Raw genomic sequence first — 18682 nt, 5'->3', positions numbered from 1 at the left:
TCTTGACAATTGAAGGAGTGCTATGGACCCTCTCCCTTTGCATATATTTTCAGTCAGTCTGAAATGCTCTGGAAAGCCACATCTGGGTTAGTGAACCCCAGTGTAGGAAGCCCTGATGGAACATACCAAAAAAGATGATTTTACTGGCTCAGTTTCTTAACAAAGCTGGCTTGCGTTTAGGAACTGCTGTGTATTAAATTTGGTAGGTTTTTGATTGTGTGATTTTTTCGTTGTTGTTCAGATCTGCCTTGGTCCTCCCAATACCCGAAGTGCCCATGACACAGACATACACACACACTGCTAGATCACTTGGTTTTCTTGTCAAGAAGTTTTATTTCACAGATCCTCCTCTGTCATCTCCTCTTTGGTGATAGTCACAAGGGTTACCATAATGAGTCATTTGTTAAACTAATCTGTGTTTCCATAGTCCCCAGTGGCCCTCTGTACTGAGCTCAGGCCAGTCAATGGCCTCTTTGTCAGGCTGATTAAAATGTAACTTTGCATGCCAAAAAAGGCACTCCTTTGGCTTAAAGGCCATCTTTCTTTGTTATAAATGTTTACATTTTTGTATTATGAAAAATAAACCCTTTCAATGACCTAAATCCTTCAAAGGCTTTCCATGTCTCTTAGAATAAAAGCTAAAATCCTAAAATCTCACACTGGCTTCTTCCTGCTCAGTGGACACATCAAACACACACTGACCTCAGGGCCTTTGCACTTACTCTTTTCATTCTTGGGAGACTCTTGCACAAGCTTGCTGCATGGCTGTCTCCCTGACACCCTCTGGTTGCCTTATTGGAGAGATCCTCTGTAACCACCACCTCATACTAAATTGCGAATTAGTCCCATCTTCATTCTTCTTACTCTGCAACATTTTTTTCCCATAGCACCCTCTGTTTTGTATTGGTCACTACCACATACTGGAAATGTGTCAATCATGTATTAGGTGCCCAATAAATATTGGTTAAAAGAGTGGATGAAGAATGAAAATAATAATTGAAGGAAATAGGTAAATTAAACAGCTCTCATTTTTCTCTTTAGCAGAGTCACCTGACATGAAGAAGGAGCAAGACCACCCTGCCAAGCCCCACACCAAAAAGCACAGTAAGTTGGCTGGCTTTCAGATGGCACATAGTCCATCCCTTCTGGTTGGGTGTCACTGGAGGCCAGTAGTTTTTAGACAAATATTGCCTCTGCCTGCTGCCTCCATTTCTTCACCTCAGACTGTGGAGGGTGAGAAAAGAAAAAAGAGGCAACACTGCTGGCAGAGTAACTCCTCTGCAGTTGTTTCTCAAAGTGGAGCCCTTGTGAGTATCTCTTCCTCATTCTGTCTGTTCTAAAACCGAGACACCCAGCGAATAAGAACTGTAGACATGGGGTTAGCAGCTTCCCTTTCTCCAGAAAAGAGGGTGGAAAAAGAGAAAGATAGGAAGAAACTGCTGAGCTGTATTATTGTTCTTCTGTTGAGTGTTGGCTTCCTGTCTTTGTTCAGTTTTTGTTCCAAGAAATGACTTTATTCTTAAGATTCAACAGTGCTCCTTGGGAGTTGTATTTCCCCCAATAATAAAGTCTTGCGACAATATATGAAATGTCAGAGACAAGGGGTGTATAATCTGGAAATTGCAGGGAGCCGGACATCTTCATTACAGAGTGAACACAGACCCTCATACTAGGGGGCCAGAGTGAGTTTGTGAGTCACAGGGCTAGTGGGGGTGAGACCAATTTTGTTGGCTAACCTTATTACAGTTACCTTTTCATCCCTCAACCCCCTCAAGACCTTGCTCCAATCCATCCTGGGAGTTAAAATACAAGAACCCACTTGATGTGTATGTGGCTTAAGCACAGTTGCCCGACGAGAGAGATTTAATTGGCGGAAGTACTTCCTAAATAAAAGTGGTTGAAAGTTGCCCTCTGGGGACGTTGCGAGTTGAAATGAATCCCGGACAATTTGTCAACAATACTTAGAAGACACTAAATATAGGATATCTAAGACTTTTTTCCTCTTGGCTTTGCCAGTAGTTAACTATGTAACCGTGGTCAAGTCACCGTAAATTCTCTGCCCTAGTTTTTTGATTTGCAGACTTTAAAAAAAAAATGTGCTCGTTCATTCTCAAATGCTTTTTTAAAAATGTACACTATTTGGGAATTCCGTGGTCTGTCTTTGCTGGTGGGTAGGGGAGAATTGAGGATCTCCCATTTGATGGAAGATGTTCCAGCGCTTTGCCTTCTCTCAGCCTAATTTACTGTGGCTTCACTCCTTTTTCTGCTGCTCAGATCCGCGAGGGACTCACTTATGGGAATTCATCCGCGACATCCTCCTGAACCCAGACAGGAATCCAGGGTTAATCAAGTGGGAAGACAGGTCGGAGGGCATCTTCAGGTTCTTGAAATCCGAGGCTGTGGCTCAGCTCTGGGGGAAAAAGAAAAACAACAGTAGTATGACCTACGAAAAGCTCAGCCGGGCGATGAGGTGAGGAGTTTCTCTTCTCGGAACATGATAAGGCCGCACGACCAGTTAGTTTCCTGGCAGGCTTGGTCTGACCTGACGCAATGTCCTTTGTTACAGATACTACTACAAAAGAGAAATTCTGGAACGTGTGGATGGACGAAGATTGGTATATAAATTTGGGAAGAACGCACGTGGATGGAGAGAAAATGAAAACTGACACTTGGAACACAAACCAAACCATTCCCCATGTCCTAACAAGCCAAGCTCCTGGACGTAAATGTTTCAAAGACGACTTTTCTCTGATATTTATGTACCACAAGGGGGAGAAAAAAAAAATCTACTTCTAACGGGAGAAGGAACACTACAGTTGATAAAATTATTTTGTTACTTTGAAGTATATCCTATGTGGGGAACAAACGTACACAGTTTTCTGTGAACTATGATGCTGTATGTGGTCGTGATTTGTTTTTGCCTTTATTGTGAAGTTCTTTCCACTGCAAGAAGACTGGGGTTTGTGGCCTGTGCTTCTTGCAAAGAGAAACGAAAAAAAAGAAAAACGTCAGAGGGCATTAAATATTTTTATATGCAAATGATTTAGGAAAAGATAATGTGTCCTTCACACATAAGCATCTACATGGCATCACCAAGAGGTGGGCATGGTTGCTAGGATGAACTCCAGGGTCTCAGATGGACAGGATGAACCAGAGGATGCTGGGAAGTTTAACCTGCCCCTTAGGAGCTACGGAGTGGAGAATGAGGACTACCAAAATCCAGGTGGACTGTAATCACCACGTAATCACATGACTTGCAATGTTTAAATCAGCCAGAAGAATAATGGTGGGGGCTTTATACTCATTCAGGAATGATTTCCCTGATGCCAAGGCTCTCTCTTCCCTCCTCCCTCTTGGACGATTGGTGAAAAACTTCAATGATCACCTCTGCTAACTTCTAGTTATTTAAGAAAGGGGCCAGTCTTGGTTATTTTTACCCCAATTGCTTAAAAATAAACGGGAAAAAGGAGGTGGTGACGAGTTTGCTCTTGTATTCCTATCGTCTATGTTTCTCAGTTGGCACAATTGACATTTTTGGTTGAATAATGTTGTGCATTATTTGGCTACCCTGTGCATTGTAGGATGTTTAGCAGTATCTTTGACCTCTGTCAACTAGAGGTCATAGAAGTTGTGGCAAGCAAAAATGTCTTCAGATATTTCCAAATGTGCCTGGAGACTGATCACTGGGTCCTGTAATCTGGGAGGATTATGAGCCTGTAGGCACGTTGCAAATGGATTTGAACATTCAGATCCCTTTTGCAACTTTTTTTTTTGGCTCCCTGTGTCCTTGGCTTTGTCCTCCCTCCTGCCTCTCTTGAGCAATAACATGGGGCTGAAGACACATACCAATAAGAGGGAGTGGCCTTCATCAACTAATGGATCACCTGCCACAGTGTTTTACCAGCGGAGGTGAGCAATTCTTAGTCAAAGGCTGTAAAGTGTTTGTAATGTATTCAGAAGGCTGGAAATAAGAAGTATTAACACTGTACCCTATTATAATGACAACCATTATGAATTGTGACTTTGGCACACAGGGTATTGAGATGAATGACCTTCTGAAGGTACAACCAAGTCCATTTTTATTTCTGCTTGACTTGCTCCCCTCCACAAAGGTGTTACTTAGTGTTGTTAAGTAACAGTTACTGAGGGAACTGAGAGACATAACAGCAGCCCAGATCCGAGATGTTTCTGCATAAAAGACACCCCTTGCTTTCCAAGCCAGCCTAAGAACTATGAAGCCTTCTTAGCATTTAACTATACTTCACACAGACCAAATTACATATCTAGATATTTTAATTGGTGTAAACACCTGAATGTTTGGGTGTCTGTTTACGTCTGAATTGTGTGAAGTTAGTAGGGGCAGCTGCTAATTCTCTCTTTGCTAATCCTTCCTTGGCTTTGCCTGTTTGTCACCTATGCCGGCTAGCTTCTTCTCTGAGTTTATACTTCCCAAACCTGTGAGTTTCTCACATTCCTCCAAATCATCTCTTTTGGCACCCTCTCCATTGAAGAGCAATCTTTGCTAGGTAGTGAGTGTGGGGAGTACCAACTGAAGCAGTTCTAAAGATAATTAGTAGACTGTGTTATTTCTTGAAAGTGACGGTTTCTTGGCACCTAGTTCTTACTTAAATAGGCGGGAGTATTAAGTTCTCAGCATATCTCGCTATTGTCTTGGCTTGAATTTGATGCATTTTCTATGTGCAGTTCGTGACTTGGAGAACTGAAGGTAATCAAGCCATGCCAACTAGGGGTGTGAACAGAGTCCTTCCCACCACAGTGTTGGAAGGGAGAGTAAAATCCCAGAGGCAAGCCAGCATCAGGGGAAGCAGCCCCTTCTTTGGGGGACACACAACTTCTCCCTTGAGAAGCTTGTCTGTGCTGGATGCTCACATGGTCACTGCACATGGTCTCCGTGAACCTTCCTTAAGCTAAAGGCTTGGGCTCTTATTTGTAGTTTTCATGGGAACCTGAGGCAGGAATTGTATTGCTAAGACTTTAGCAGACTCGGGTCATCCAAGGGACCTAGGTATTTGACTTGATAAAATTTTAGTGCAGCCCTGGCTCCCAGGGCCATGACTACAGCTTCTTGAATTTGCCTTCTGAGCCAGGCAGACCTAGGTTATGAGTTTTCCTTTGGACAAGCTGGTTCTTTCTCAAAGTTTTTGCCTTTCTAGACTGTAAGCTCTTTGTGGGCAGGGACTATATTTTATCAATATTTTTCCCCTGTACTTAACATAAGATAGATGCTCAATAAATATTTGTTGAGTTAATAAATGAATATCTTCTGGAAGACTCCTTGGATTCAGAGGTCATATCCAGAATCAGGATGTGAGTCATTTTTTCACTGGAATAAGAGCACAATGGCTATAACTTCAAAGACATGTTATCTATTAATGTACATTTTATTGTGAGATTCCTTACTTTGCTTTCCTACCTTTGCTGAAATGAAACCAAAACAGGCCTTTTGCTTTCGCAAGTCATGTGTTGGATGAGAATTCTGTTGTCTTCTTAGGAACTGTGAGTTTATCTGGTATAACAAACCAGGAATGAACCTTTGACCTGTTTCAACCAATGAAGATCATGAATGTGTTTATATGATGTAAATTGCTATTTAAGTGTAAAGCAGTCTAAGTTTTAATATTTTGGGATTGGTTTATATACATATTTTTTCTTTTTGAAAAATATGGAGGGATCTTTTGATAAGGTGAGTCATGCATGTTAGATTTCAGTTTTGCAAGTGTGTTGTTTTTCAGATATGTAAAATATAGGAAAAGGTAAAATAGTAAGAGAGAAAGCAATTATATTATTCTTCTGTAGTTAAAAAAGAAACATGTGTTGAGCACCCACTACATGTGCTGCGTGAAACCATATGTGAGGAGCTTACCTGATTATATGGAGTGTAACAGATACTCCATATGAACCTAAGGGGTGAACATTTACGGTATTAAAGAAAGAACAGTATAGTAGTCACAACATTAGAGCTGAATTGACTTCAGCATTGGTTCTCAGGATTCCATTTCTGCAATAAGAGATAGAGCATTTAATAAACACCCACTGAAAGTGTGCCTGATGAACCACTGACCCATATAAGCTTTCGCACGTTTAGCTAAATGGAGATTAATGTTTTCATAACTATCTTCATAATTTTTGCCTTTATTCCCATCTGGTTTCTGGTTAGACAATTTTTTTTTTGGTAATGACCCTATTGCTGCTAATTTTTAAAAATCAGAAATCTTGCCCTTTAAACTATGTTAAATTCAAATTGAGTATTTCTCTTTTATGAAAGAATTATATTTTTTAAGACATATCTTATTTTTGTTTGACAGGTCCCAGAAAACACTAATAAAAACCACAGAGACCATCTTGTAACTAACTGTGTGTTTTGTTTTTCAACAAGCCATCCAGAGCTGGGCTTAGAGGCAATGCACTCAGTCTATAGCAACAAAACATATTCAGTTCCTGCATTTAGTTACTCAGTGTGCATTTACTGAGCATCTACTCTGTGCCAGGCACCATCCTAAGCATTGAATTAAGGCAGAGAATGAGAGACAAAAACTCTGCTCTTCATGAAGTTTATGTTCTATTGAATGGAGACAGACAAGAAATAGAGCACTAACAAATAAACAAAACAGAACATGTCAGACATGTAGTAAAGAAATGAAGAGCATGGAAGAAGGGTGTGTAGGGATGGACTGCAAGCTTAGGCAGGGTTAAGAAGGAAACATCCCAGTAAAGATCTAAAGGATGGAAGGGAAGGAACCATGCAGATAATTGGGGAATGATTCCTTGTTGGAGGGACCAGCAAGTGCAAAGGTCTAGAGGTGAGTGTGTTTCTAATAATGTCCAAGGAACAGCAAGAAAATCTGTTGGCCAGAGTAGATGAAGCAATAGTAGGAAATAGTGAAAAAGAAGCACCAGCAGGCCAGGTCTCATAGAACTTGCAAGCCATTAATGAAAGCTCTTGTTTTTCTATTGATTGAGATGGGGGTGGGGGTGTTGTTCACAGAACAGTAACATGCTCCAACTTCTGGTTTAAAGGAACCCCACTGGTTGTTGTGTTGAGAATGAGTTGCAAGAAGGTATTGAATGCTGTGTGCATTCTTAGTCAAGAATGAACAAAGGTAGGTAGAAAAGACTGCTTTCACATGCAGGTTTCCAATATAATACTTAAAAATATTTCAAGGCAGTAAGTGAACTCTACCAGTTCATGATATATTTCTCCCAGGTCCAGGAAAGCCAAGTCATTCAGTCACTTAACTTCATAAATAATAATGAAAATGATAATAGCTAACTATTTTTGAAAGATCCCCATAGTCCCAGGAACTGTGATATGTTCTTAACATACATTTGATCTTCATGGAAGCCTGTGATATATAGATATTATGCCCAGTTTTCAAATGAGGGAAAATGAAGGTCAGAAAAAGTTAAATGACTTATTCAAGACTCCACAGCTAGTAATAAGTGGGAGAGCTTGCATTGTTCATATTGGGCCAAATTAATATGCTGATAATATTCATGCACATCAAACTTGGCCAACTCTGTATATATTCCTTTTCTTTTACCTCATTGAAAAAAAATTTCCTCACTGCCCTGGGCATTATTATTTGCACTGATGAATTTCTCAGTAACCAGCAAGAATTTGCAAAGTGCCTCTTTTTTGGGAATTATGAACTTTCCTGAATTTTAACTCTTTTGAACTATTCATCCAAAACTACAGGCACTAGTCACATGTGGCTATTTAAGTTTAATTTAGTTAAAATTCATAAATTAAAAATGTAGTTTCTTAATTACACTATCCACATTCCAAGAGCAGAATAGCCACATATGGCTAGTGGTTACTGTATTGGACAATGCAGATATAGAACATTTCCATATTCAAAGAAAGTCGTATTGGACAGAACTACTGTAGAATCAAGCCTGGGATGATGGGGTAAGGGTGGAAAAGGCAGTGAGCAAAACGAACCAACAGTGAAATAGGATCCAGTTAGTCTTAGAAATCAAAGGTGACCCTGAATTGTAGAAAGCAAAAAAATAAAGGTCCAAAGCAAATACCTCTGTGTTTGCTGGAATGGTGACAGTATCTACCAGTGCAAACAAGTTTGATGCTGTCAGTGGAGTCTTGGAGTGGGAAGATTTGATTATTCTTATCTTCAAATACCACAAATACCCTACAGTCATTAATATGAATGTTCATTCCAAGGATGTGGCCTTCAGGATGAGAATACTGGCATTGGGGGTGGGGAGGTGATCACTGGAATGGGAAGGAAAAGGCAAGATCCTCAAATAGAAATCACTGGCACTGCCAATTCTCTGCTATAAATGGCATTAATACCATTTTATTCCTTTTTTTTTAAGACCCCCTTCTGGAATAAGTAGTCTACCCATAGACTTTCTCTTCCCTATACATCAATTCTCTTCCATTGACTATTATAATCTGGCTTCTGTTCACATCAAGTTACTGAAAATGCCCTATTAAAGGTCATAGTCAAACTTATCCTGGCCTCAGGGACTTTGCTTGAGCTATTCAGTTCCTTCCTTCCTTCCTTCCTTCCTTCCTTCCTTCCTTCCTTCCTTCCTTCCTTCCTTCCTTCCTTCCTTCTTTCTTCTTTTTCACCTGAGGATACTTTTAGTGATTTGAGAGAGGGAGAGAGAGAAACATGGATGTAAGAGAGAAAAATCGATCAGTTACTTCTCGTACATGCCCCAACCAGGAATTGAACCTACCACCTAGTTATGTGCTGTGACCAGGAATCAAATCTGCAAACTTTTGGTGTAGGGGATGGTGCTCCAACCAACTGAGCCACCAAGCCAGGGCTGTTCCTTCTTTCTAAAATGCACTTGGCACCTTTAGGTGGGTTTGTGGGGCTGCCTCCTAGTCATGCAGGTCTCAATTCGAGAAGTCGCCTTTGCTAACTAATCACACTGGCGTCAGCAACTCACCTACCTTTCATCACTTTGTATTATATTATTCTCATTTTATCTTCTTAAAACTTACACTATTTGAAATTATATTTTTAATTTATCAGTTCATTTTTAGTAATTTACTTTTTTTGCCAAAAAGTAAGCTCCAGAAGAACAAGGTCCCTGTCTGTCAAGTTCACCAACATTTCCAGTGCGAGGAGGTGCCTAACATATATACCTGACTCCATAAATATTTGTTGAATAAATGAAGGACCCTTTTTATTTTCAGATTCCAAGGCCTTTCTTTTGACTTCATGATTTTTGACCCTTGATGACCTGCCAGTCTACTTTTGGAAAAGATCTATTCCCTTGTTTCCTGCAGTAGTTTTCTCCTGCTTTCCTGAGTACTCGTTCTTCAGTTCTTCCTCTTCCAATCCTTCTAACTGTATGTGTTTCCCAAGACTAATTTGCTCTGATCTCTTCTCCCTTTACATACTCCCCCTCAAAGCTTAGACCCTTGAAAGCTCAGTTCAGACATCATAAGGATATGAGTAGTTACAGGTTGTTTTCTCTCTGGTTCTGGCCTCAACTCTAACTGGCCCCAGACTGTAGACATGTCACTTAAAGTCTCCGTTCCTTAGTTTCTTCATCTCTTAGATAGGGAAACAAGCCTACTTCCCACTGGTATTGTGGAAATAGAATGGAGAGATTCTCATATTTAATCATTCCATAGATGGTTTATACATGAAGGCACTGTGCTAAGCACTTAGCTTTTATTTTTTCTTTTAAGGCTCACTCTAACCCCATGAAATATGTTCCACTGTTATCTCCATTTTGCAGATAAGGACACTGAGGTTCATAGAGGGGGTGAATGCTGCTTGACCTCACCCTAATGGTATGTGGCTGAGCTGAGATTTGAGCCTCTGCCTGGCTGAGTTCAGAGTTGGGGTCTTAATCATGATGTTCTGTTGTCCCTCTTGGAAAATATTATGAGAAAAATTAAGCACTGAGTGAAGTAAAGGGATTATTACTAAATTTGTGACAACTCAAAGAGAAGTATTTAGAGTGTTAGTCTGGGAACACAATGCTATCTAGCCAACAGAGGTGTCTTCAAGCCATTTTATCCTGTGTTAAAGTCATACCTGGTCACCTCTAGCCAGGGACTAAGATTCAAGGAGAATGTGGTGTTTGTGCCTTAGAATCACAGTCTCAGAGAGGTTTAGAGCTAGAAGCTCATTTGGTGCAAACTCCCATCATAAGAGCACAGGGATCTTAATGCACAGACAGACGGTCACCCAGGCTCTTAGCAAGGAGGGGAAGCCATTTTTCGTTTTTCCTATTCATGCTTCCTTTCATCCAAGTGTGAGCTTTCCCAGTCGTGGGTTCCTCATGATCACATGAATCTTCCATCCCCAACACAGAGACACCCTCAGGGAAGCTCCTTCTCCTCCTTGCCTTCATGGTGATGCCCTGCCACCTTCTTATGTTGATTCTTCTAATCCAGCCAACATCCTCTCCCCTCTGGGTCCCCGCCAGGTCTGGGAGGAAACACCGCACATCCTAGATGTTAGTGGAAGCAGGTGTGGAACCAGAAACACCAAGTCAGAGCTGCTGAGAAATGGTGAATGCAGAGGTCCCTAGCAGTGCTAAGGAAAGAGCATGAGAGCATGCAATCTGGTAAAAGAGCCCATTAATCATCAACTTATCAGCTCTGACACCTCTCCTCTGCTTTTTTGCATGCATGTGCATTTGTGTGCACGCATGTGTGTGTGCCTGTGTGTGCACGCACATGTGTGCCTGTCTTCTCCCCTGCTCTCTGTGTCTCTTTCAGGGTTCCACCTTCTTCCTCATACCCTTCCTTTTTCTTGCTCTGCAGTTCCTTTCAGACCCCTTTTTTCTTCAAACCTGTCTTTCCGGGTTGCTGAAAGACAGAGCTGACAAGAGGACAGTCCCGGACCAGGAATGGTGCCACCTCTCTGAAAGCCTCAGTGGTGACAAAAACAAGTGGTATTTACCCAAGAGTTATTAACACATCAATTGTTCTCTCCTTGACTGTTTAGTCATGTCATTCAACACTAATGGACTTTTCCAATGGCAAATAGAAAGAGAAGAAGCCAAACAAACAGTTTATTCACATAAGATAGAGTCAGCAATCTCTACGGGAACCTGTGAAAACAGAAGACATCTCTTAAGTTTGACCTGAGGATACATCTCACCTTAATGGAGATACACAGGATTCTGGGCCCATGTTGGACTCTCCCCTGAGGTTCCCGTGAGAGGGAAAGCAAGAAGTAAAGGATGTGGCTGTGTTGTATGTACAGAGAAAAAAGTACTTCATGTATTCAACAGTTTTCAACAATGTATTGATCACAACCAAGGCACCAGGCCCGGCACCAACTGCTGCCACAGTGCTCAAGACAAGGTCAAGTGACTGGTCCAAGTTCACACAGCAGGTCAGTGTGAGAGCCCACCTGGCTTCCAGGACTACTTCACCATGCTCCCTCCACTGATGCCCATTCTTTCTTTAGGAAGGAGGTATCTTTAAGTCAGTAGGACTGAAAAACAGACTAATAAAGTAAAAAGCACACATTTTTTTTTTTAGTTGGAACAAACCTAGTTCCTTAAATCTCACACTTTCACTTACAAGCTGGGTGGCCTCGGGCATGTGACTTAACTGCTTTAAGCTTCAGCTTTCTCATGAACAATCAGGTGTTCTAAGTTGGAATTTATGCTTTATGGGGGAGATAGCCAAATAACCAGGGTATTACATAGCACTATGATCAATAATAGGAAAATGCAGAATGATGGAACTTGGGTTCCAGTCTTGGCCCTACCAGTAACTAGCCATGGGTCCTTAGGCAAGTTTCTTAAACTCTCTTCCATTGGTTTCTTCATCTATAAACCAACAGGTTAGACTAGATCATCTCTGAGGTTGTTCCAAATAGAAAGTTCCAGGAATTTATGAAAATAAGTTTGAATCTAGTCCAAAGTTTATTGAGATCTTTACAATTCTGCCAAACTATTTACTTATTTTGAGAATCAGTTTAAATTATCTTTAGTTAAGTGACTTATAAATTTTTTTATGAAATGAATTTGACGTGTAACATTCATTTAAGATGTACAATGTGTTATTTGATACATTTATATATTGTGTAATATGATTGTCGATGTAATGATATTTATCATATTATATAATTACATTATATTATTGTCTATATTTATTTCACTCTGCATTATTTCTATAGCTTATTTACCCTTGTTACAAGTTTATACCCTTAAATATCATCACGATCCTTTTTACTCTCTGGTTTTTACTTTAAATTCCACATATAAAGTGATATCATATAGTGCTTTTCTTTCTCTGGCTGACTTACTTTGCTTAGTATAATGTGCTCAGGGTACATTCATGCTGTTGCAAATGGGAGAATATCTTCCTTCTTGTGACTGAGTAATATTCTATTGTGTACATCTGTCAAACTATTTAGAAATTTATTCCTCTTACCTCCCAGGCATGGGTTGGGAGCTAAAGGAATATGGAATCATCTGATGGTTTTGTAGGACTGTGGAGGTGGGAGCGGAGTGGACACAAAAAAGCAGAGCCTCAATCCCTGAATCTATGTGGCCAGTCCAGGGGAAGCTGCCCTTTGGAATCTAAGAGCTGTGTCTCCACCTGGTAAAGCTGTCCCCTGGGTATATGCTCATCAGTAATAGCCACAGCTGATATTTGTTCAGTGATAACTGTGTTTGGCAGAGAACCATGCACTTGTATGATCTCATTTAATCCTGAAGTAGGTAATATTATTACCATCTTTCCCTTGAGATGAAGAAATGGAGGCTCAGAATGATTAAACAATTTGCCCAAGTGACAGAATTATGACTTGAACCCAGATCCCAGGCAATGACATTTCCATTGCATGAACTCTTAAGCTATTAAAGGGAGCATCATCTGAGGTTTGAACAGATGGGTGAAGTCCCTTTTTTCTTTGAGTAAGCTTTCTTAGAAACAGGAAGTAGAATTTTGCAAAAAGCACAAAAATAAACAAGTCCCCGAGACACTGAGTATAATTTGAAATTCAAAACTCATGAGAGATATTGCCTTTTCTTGAGTCTGATTAGTACCAATGTCAGGAGTGTATATTCATGGTATAGTCTTTCCTGTAAGTTACCCAGGTAACCACTTGGCTAGCTGCCTGCTAAGCAGCCCAGCACCAAGGAATAGACAAGAGTCACACACAATAACAATGCTATTCACTCAGCTTTTATTGAATGCAGGTTCACTCAAAGTAGAACATCAACATACATTAATACCCTACTTACACTCTAACAACCTGAGAGAAACATAACACACACATGCAGCAATCGTGGGGTATAATAAACGTAAGTCCCAGGTTTAGGTGTAGGTCCAGGAGACAGCATGGTGGGCAAGGGAATCTTTAGCATCTTGCAAGGAAGGAACTCCAGAGTCAGGTGAGCAGCAGGGCAGACAAAATCCTCAGCTGAGCAGAGCAGAGCCTCTGGCAACTGATGCCAAGGTAGGTCAGCATGGCATGGAGCTGATACTCCGGTGTGTGGAGCTCGGCTGTCTCAGCAATGGTCTGGAACCTGCCTCAGTTATAATTTGAAAGTGGTGTACTCCACCCTTCTGGGTCTCTTGATAAATGTCTTGGTATCTCTGATGGCAAGTTGGAAATTTCTCCAGGAGTCTATCTATGGGTAGTCCCACTCTGCAGACACACCTTTTCTGAGCACATGCGAAGCATCTTAAGTGCGTCGCCTTGCCAGATATGTCTGCTCTGACTTAGTAGTTTCCTTCTTGAACCAAAGTGTCATGGCTGACTGGCAGCCATCTTGGTTGACATGAGTGACTCCACTTTGTTTTATATACTACTTTATGCTGTCTTGATCAGACCAATGTCATTTTATTGGTTCTGCTCTCCACAACTAGTAGTGTTAATGGTGGAACCACACACTGGACTCCTTTGAGCTCCTACCACAGGATGCATTACATGTCCACAAATAGCTCTGGTCTCAGGAGGTATATGTGTGGTGTGTGTGAGTGGTGCAGAATAAGGGATTCTGGTGACAGAGTAAGTTTAAGGTCTGGTCTGACAACCAGAAAATTCTTCACAAAAGAGTGGGATAGTAATTGGCCATTGAAGGAAAGGAATTATTTTCCTTTATAATATAACAACTTTAAAAATGATGTCAAATGATTATTTTAAAAACAGAAGTGTAAAAAAAAAAACAGCAAGAAAATAAAAGAAATACCTTAAATTCTACCACTCAAAACAATCCTTGTATTCATTTGGTGGATATCAGTTCAGGCTTCTAGAATAATAAGGTAGGTGGATTGAAGGCTGAGAATTGGGAGAGTGAAGCATGTGGGTGAAAGCAAGTCTTTTCACACTGAAACTTTTGTCGCAACCATATTAATGTAATAGCCCTCCAATAAAAATAGGTATATGTATAGACAGAAATAATTTTATAAAAATGTGATCTTACATACTATTCAAAAATTAAAAACTATTCGACTTGAACTCAACTTGAAGAAAAAGAAACAAAAAAGAATCTCTGAATTCAAATAAATTTTCCTTAATATATGGTGTATTAGTTCAAGAAAGATACCTTTATGGTCATGAGAATAAAGTATGAAAATATTGACATTCGAGTAATTATAATTTCTAAAAGTACAGATTTCCTTTATAGATAGGATTGATTAACTTTTTGTTGTGAGAGATGATAGAATTAACCTTTTTCCCATTTGCTGAGCTGATTTGGGTTAGTATGTTTTTATTTTTACATTGCTGAGAATTAAATACTTTGCTTCTTTTTGAGAAAATCAAAACCCAAATTCCAAAGGTGTTTAGCCTTAATCTAAATTTAAGTGTGTTAAATGTTTGCCACTAGTCCTTTTACCTTGGTTACTCATTTTGCATTTCTTTTTTTTTTAAGTATATTTTATTGATTACGTTGTTAGAGTTGTTCCAAGTTCTTTTCCCTTTGCTCCCCTCTCCCCAGTACCACCCTTCCCTTCAGCAATCCAACAGCCCTTAGTTCATGTCCATGAGTTGTGCATATAAATTCTTTGGCTTCACCCTTTCCTATATTATTCTTAACTTCCCCCTGTCTATCTTGTACCAAGCAATTATGCTTCTTAATTCCTTCACCATTTCCTCATTTCTCCCCCTTCCTCCTCCCAGCTGATAACCCTCTAAATGATCCCCATAGCTATGACTCTATTCCTGTTCTGGTTGTTTGCTTAGTTTGTTTTTGTTTTTATTTTTTAGATTCAGTTGTTGATATTGTTTGTTGTCATTTTAATGTTCATAAAATGTTGATCTTCTTTTTCTTAAATAAACCCCTTTAACATTTCACATAATAATGCCTTGGTGATGATGAACTCCTTTAGCTTTATCTTGTCTGGGAAGCACTTTATCTGCCTTTCCATTCTAAATGAGAGCTTTGCTGGATAGAGTAGTCTTGGTTGTAGTCCTTGCTTTTCATCACTTTGAATACTTCTTGCCAGTCTCTTCTTGCCTGCAAAGTTTCTTTTGAGAAATCAGCTTAGAGTCTTATAGGCACCCCTTGTAGGTAACTCTCTGCTTTTCTCTTGCTGCTTTTAAGATTCTCTTTTTATCTTGAAACTTTAGCATTTTAATGATGATGTGTCTTGGTGTGGTCCTTTTTGGGTCTAGCTTCTTTGGGACTCTCTGTGCTTCCTGGACTTGTATGTCTAGTTCCTTTGCCAAATTTTGGAAATTTTCCTTCATTATTTTTTCACATAAGCTTTTGATTTCTTGCTCTTCCTCTTCTCCTTCTGGCACCTCTATGATTTGAATGTTGGCACGTTTGAAGTTGTCCCAGAGATTCTTATGTCTCTCGTCATTTTTTTCAATTCTTGTTTCCTCATTCTGTACTGACTTTTTTTCTTCCTTATATTCCAAATCATTGATTTGAACCCCAGTCTCATTCTCTTCACCATTGGTTTTGTGTGGATTTTCCTTTGTTTCACTTAGCCTAGCTTTCGTTTCTTCCCTTATGTGTTTGACGTATTTAAGCATACTTATCAAGTCTGTGAGCATCTTTACCACCAGTGTTTTGGTCTCTTCATATGTTAGGTTGGCTATCTCCTTGGTACTTAGTTCTCCCACTGGAACCTTGATCCATTCCCTCTTTTGGGCCATACTTCTCTGTCTCCTCTTCTTGACAGGCTCCTGTGTTTGTTTGCATCTGTGTCTTAGGTAGAGCTGTCACACCTGTTACATTGTAAGTGGCTGAGCCTTAGGTATTCATTAGTAGAGGGAGACCCATTTCATGACGTTGTGGCATTGTGTGGGGGAGAGGGGTCTGAGAGGGAACAATATGGTTTGCTCAGCACTTGCCCTTTTTTCAGGCACTTCTCCTACTTCTGTATGGAACTGGCTCCTCTCCAGCTATTGCCCTGGCCGTCATTCCCAGAGTGGGTGCATTTGCAGACATTCTAGGACTGTAGGGGCCCTTTAAACAAGTGGAATCTACTGAGAGACCAGCAGTTTCTACCTCCTCCCCAACCCCCACTGGTTTGCACAGTCAAAAGCAATAAGGCTTTATTTTCCCTGGTGCTGGGACCATGAGCTGCGCATTCTGGTGTGGTGCTGGGAATGCTCCCCAGGTGTCCCTCTCTACTTTTTAAATTGTTTGTGCTTTCCACTGGCCTGCCACTGCTGCCGCTGCTGCTGCCACCATCACCACGCTGTGTCCCTTCCACCCTGGCTTTGTCCCTTCTATCTTTCTGGATGAGTATTTCTTCTTTATATCTTTGTTGGATTTCCATGCTGCTCAATTATCTGGAACTTCTGGTTGTCTCTAGTTTTGAGGTAGTTGTATTCTTTCTTAGCTGTGGAGGGAGATGCAATGTGTCTGTCTAGGCCTCCATCTTGGCTGGAAGTGCCTCATTTTGCATTTTGCATATTTTTATTTACTTCCTGTATGTTGGGATTTTATAATGTAATCAATTCCTATTGCTTCCTTCTGAGTGAAGTCTTCTCTCGAGTAGGTGTCAGTTTCCCCTGGGAATCTATATAGTTCTAAAGAAACTAGCTCTTCTTTTAACTTCACGTATGGAGCACATGACTTAGGCTGAGAAAATCAGAGCATTCTATACAGGGGTGTGCAAAAGTAGGTTTACAGTTATGAGTACAGAAAGCAGAGTTTATTCTGGTATTACTTATTTACCTATTATTATAGTATTTATTATTATTAACCTGCTTTTTCCCACTCCTGTGTTCTTGGTGAAGATTATCTCCATGATCTAAGCTGGTGCAATCAGAGTCATTTCCAGGACTTTTTGCTGGCAATGTTAGGACATAGAATGCTCTTCCTCAAGATTGTGTGTTATTAGGATGTGTATCATAGAGCTACTGTGGCTTTTTTTCCATCCTATAAAGGAAGTTAGCCTGAGGATAAAGTCAATGCACTGAGGGGTGCAGAACAAATCAAATTTTATAAAACTAGTGCTGAATCCCCAATGAACCATGGACCTCTGGATCAGGCTGCACCTGAAGTCCTCATGACTACTAGACTTTTCATTAACCAGAGACAATAGATTCTTATTTTAGATATCTGTGTTTTCTGTTGATTGCAAAACAAAGAGTACGACTTAATGCAATTGTGAAGGGTCTAATGGAAAGAGTATTTTGGTAAAGGAAATAACATGAACAAAGCTTGAAGGCCAGAGAACAGAGAGCATGTGGCTTAGTCTCTGGGAGTGTAGACTTTTCTCAAGTTACAAGCAGTATTATTCTTGTTAAAGAGGAGTTAGAACATTTTGGTAACATCTTGCTTATTACAGTATAAGTTATTTTCTTACAGGAAGATTTTACCTGGGGCTGCAAAATACAAGGGAGCCAAGAAGAGCGCAGTGGGAGAGATGGAAGAGGGGGAAAGGTTTTTTTCCAGTGTAAAGATGAAGTCCATTTCATTCTTTTGTGGAATGTTTTGAAGCATTGGGAACAGTTCAGTGCTGGGACAAATAGAGACCGAATCCCGAGTAAGAGAAACATTAACTCATACTAGTGAAGATGACAGCTTTTTATCAGAAAATTTTATTGCAGTTGTCTACAGGACAAAGTCTTCTCCTGTAACCTCGAGAATAAGTTTAGCAATGGAGTCACCAATCTCTGGTCTGGATAAGCCAGAATAACTTCAGGACTTGGGTGACCTTAAAAAGGATTTCTATTGCCTCCTAACTGACCCGCACAATGTAGGATATTATGTTTTGGAAATACATAGCTTGGGAGATTCCACAACAATCTATGATTCTCAGAGAGACAGTATATTACAGTATTTAAACACTTGGCTTCAGGGCTGGATTGCCTGAGTTTGAATCCTGGCTCAACCATGATACTAAAAACCACATTTAATCTGTGAACTAACTCTATGTGCTATTTGTGTTCCCATTTTACAGATAAAAATAAGGTTCAGAAAGTTCATGATTTTACCAACTTCATACAGTTAGTGGCAGAGATAGGATTTAAATCAAAGTCTGCCTGGCTTCGAAGTCCTTATTTTTACCCTTGAACTACTCATTATCACGTTTGTTAGGAGATGTCATCCGTAAGCTCACTGTTGCAAGGAGAACATCTTTTTCTGATTTTTTTCAGAGCAAGGAACAGCAGCCTTAAAGCTTGGGTCATTCCTCAAGCAGGGACAAGAAGCAGGGAAACAACGGCTGGTTTCTCTATTTCCTGCCTCTCCTACTTCCATTCCAATCCATATACTTCTGCCAAGAAACCCCACATAA

General features: G+C 40.2%; 1 protein-coding gene across 4 annotated transcripts in view; it reads left to right on the top strand.

Annotated features, from left to right (window-relative positions):
• EHF (ETS homologous factor) overlaps nucleotides 1-5278 on the top strand; it is a 41148-nt gene extending 35870 nt beyond the window's left edge. For 3 of the 4 annotated variants that reach the window (XM_090262717.1, XM_090262727.1, XM_090262733.1), the window contains exons 7-9: nucleotides 1042-1104; nucleotides 2275-2470; nucleotides 2567-5278. In XM_090262717.1, coding sequence (XP_090118843.1) covers nucleotides 1042-1104; nucleotides 2275-2470; nucleotides 2567-2666 — 359 coding nt within the window. In that variant the 3' untranslated portion in view covers nucleotides 2667-5278. The remainder of the gene's footprint in view (nucleotides 1-1041; nucleotides 1105-2274; nucleotides 2471-2566) is intronic. The other variant, XM_090262738.1, reaches the window with a different exon arrangement.
• The last annotated feature ends 13404 nt before the right edge of the window (nucleotides 5279-18682 follow it).

Source organism: Furipterus horrens, unplaced genomic scaffold (assembly GCF_987537825.1).
Source record: "Furipterus horrens unplaced genomic scaffold, mFurHor1.1.pri manual_scaffold_2, whole genome shotgun sequence".
In the NCBI taxonomy this organism is placed as follows: Eukaryota; Metazoa; Chordata; class Mammalia; order Chiroptera; family Furipteridae; genus Furipterus; species Furipterus horrens.
Note: the sequence above shows the minus strand (reverse complement) of the source record. Positions and strands in the feature narration are given on the sequence as shown.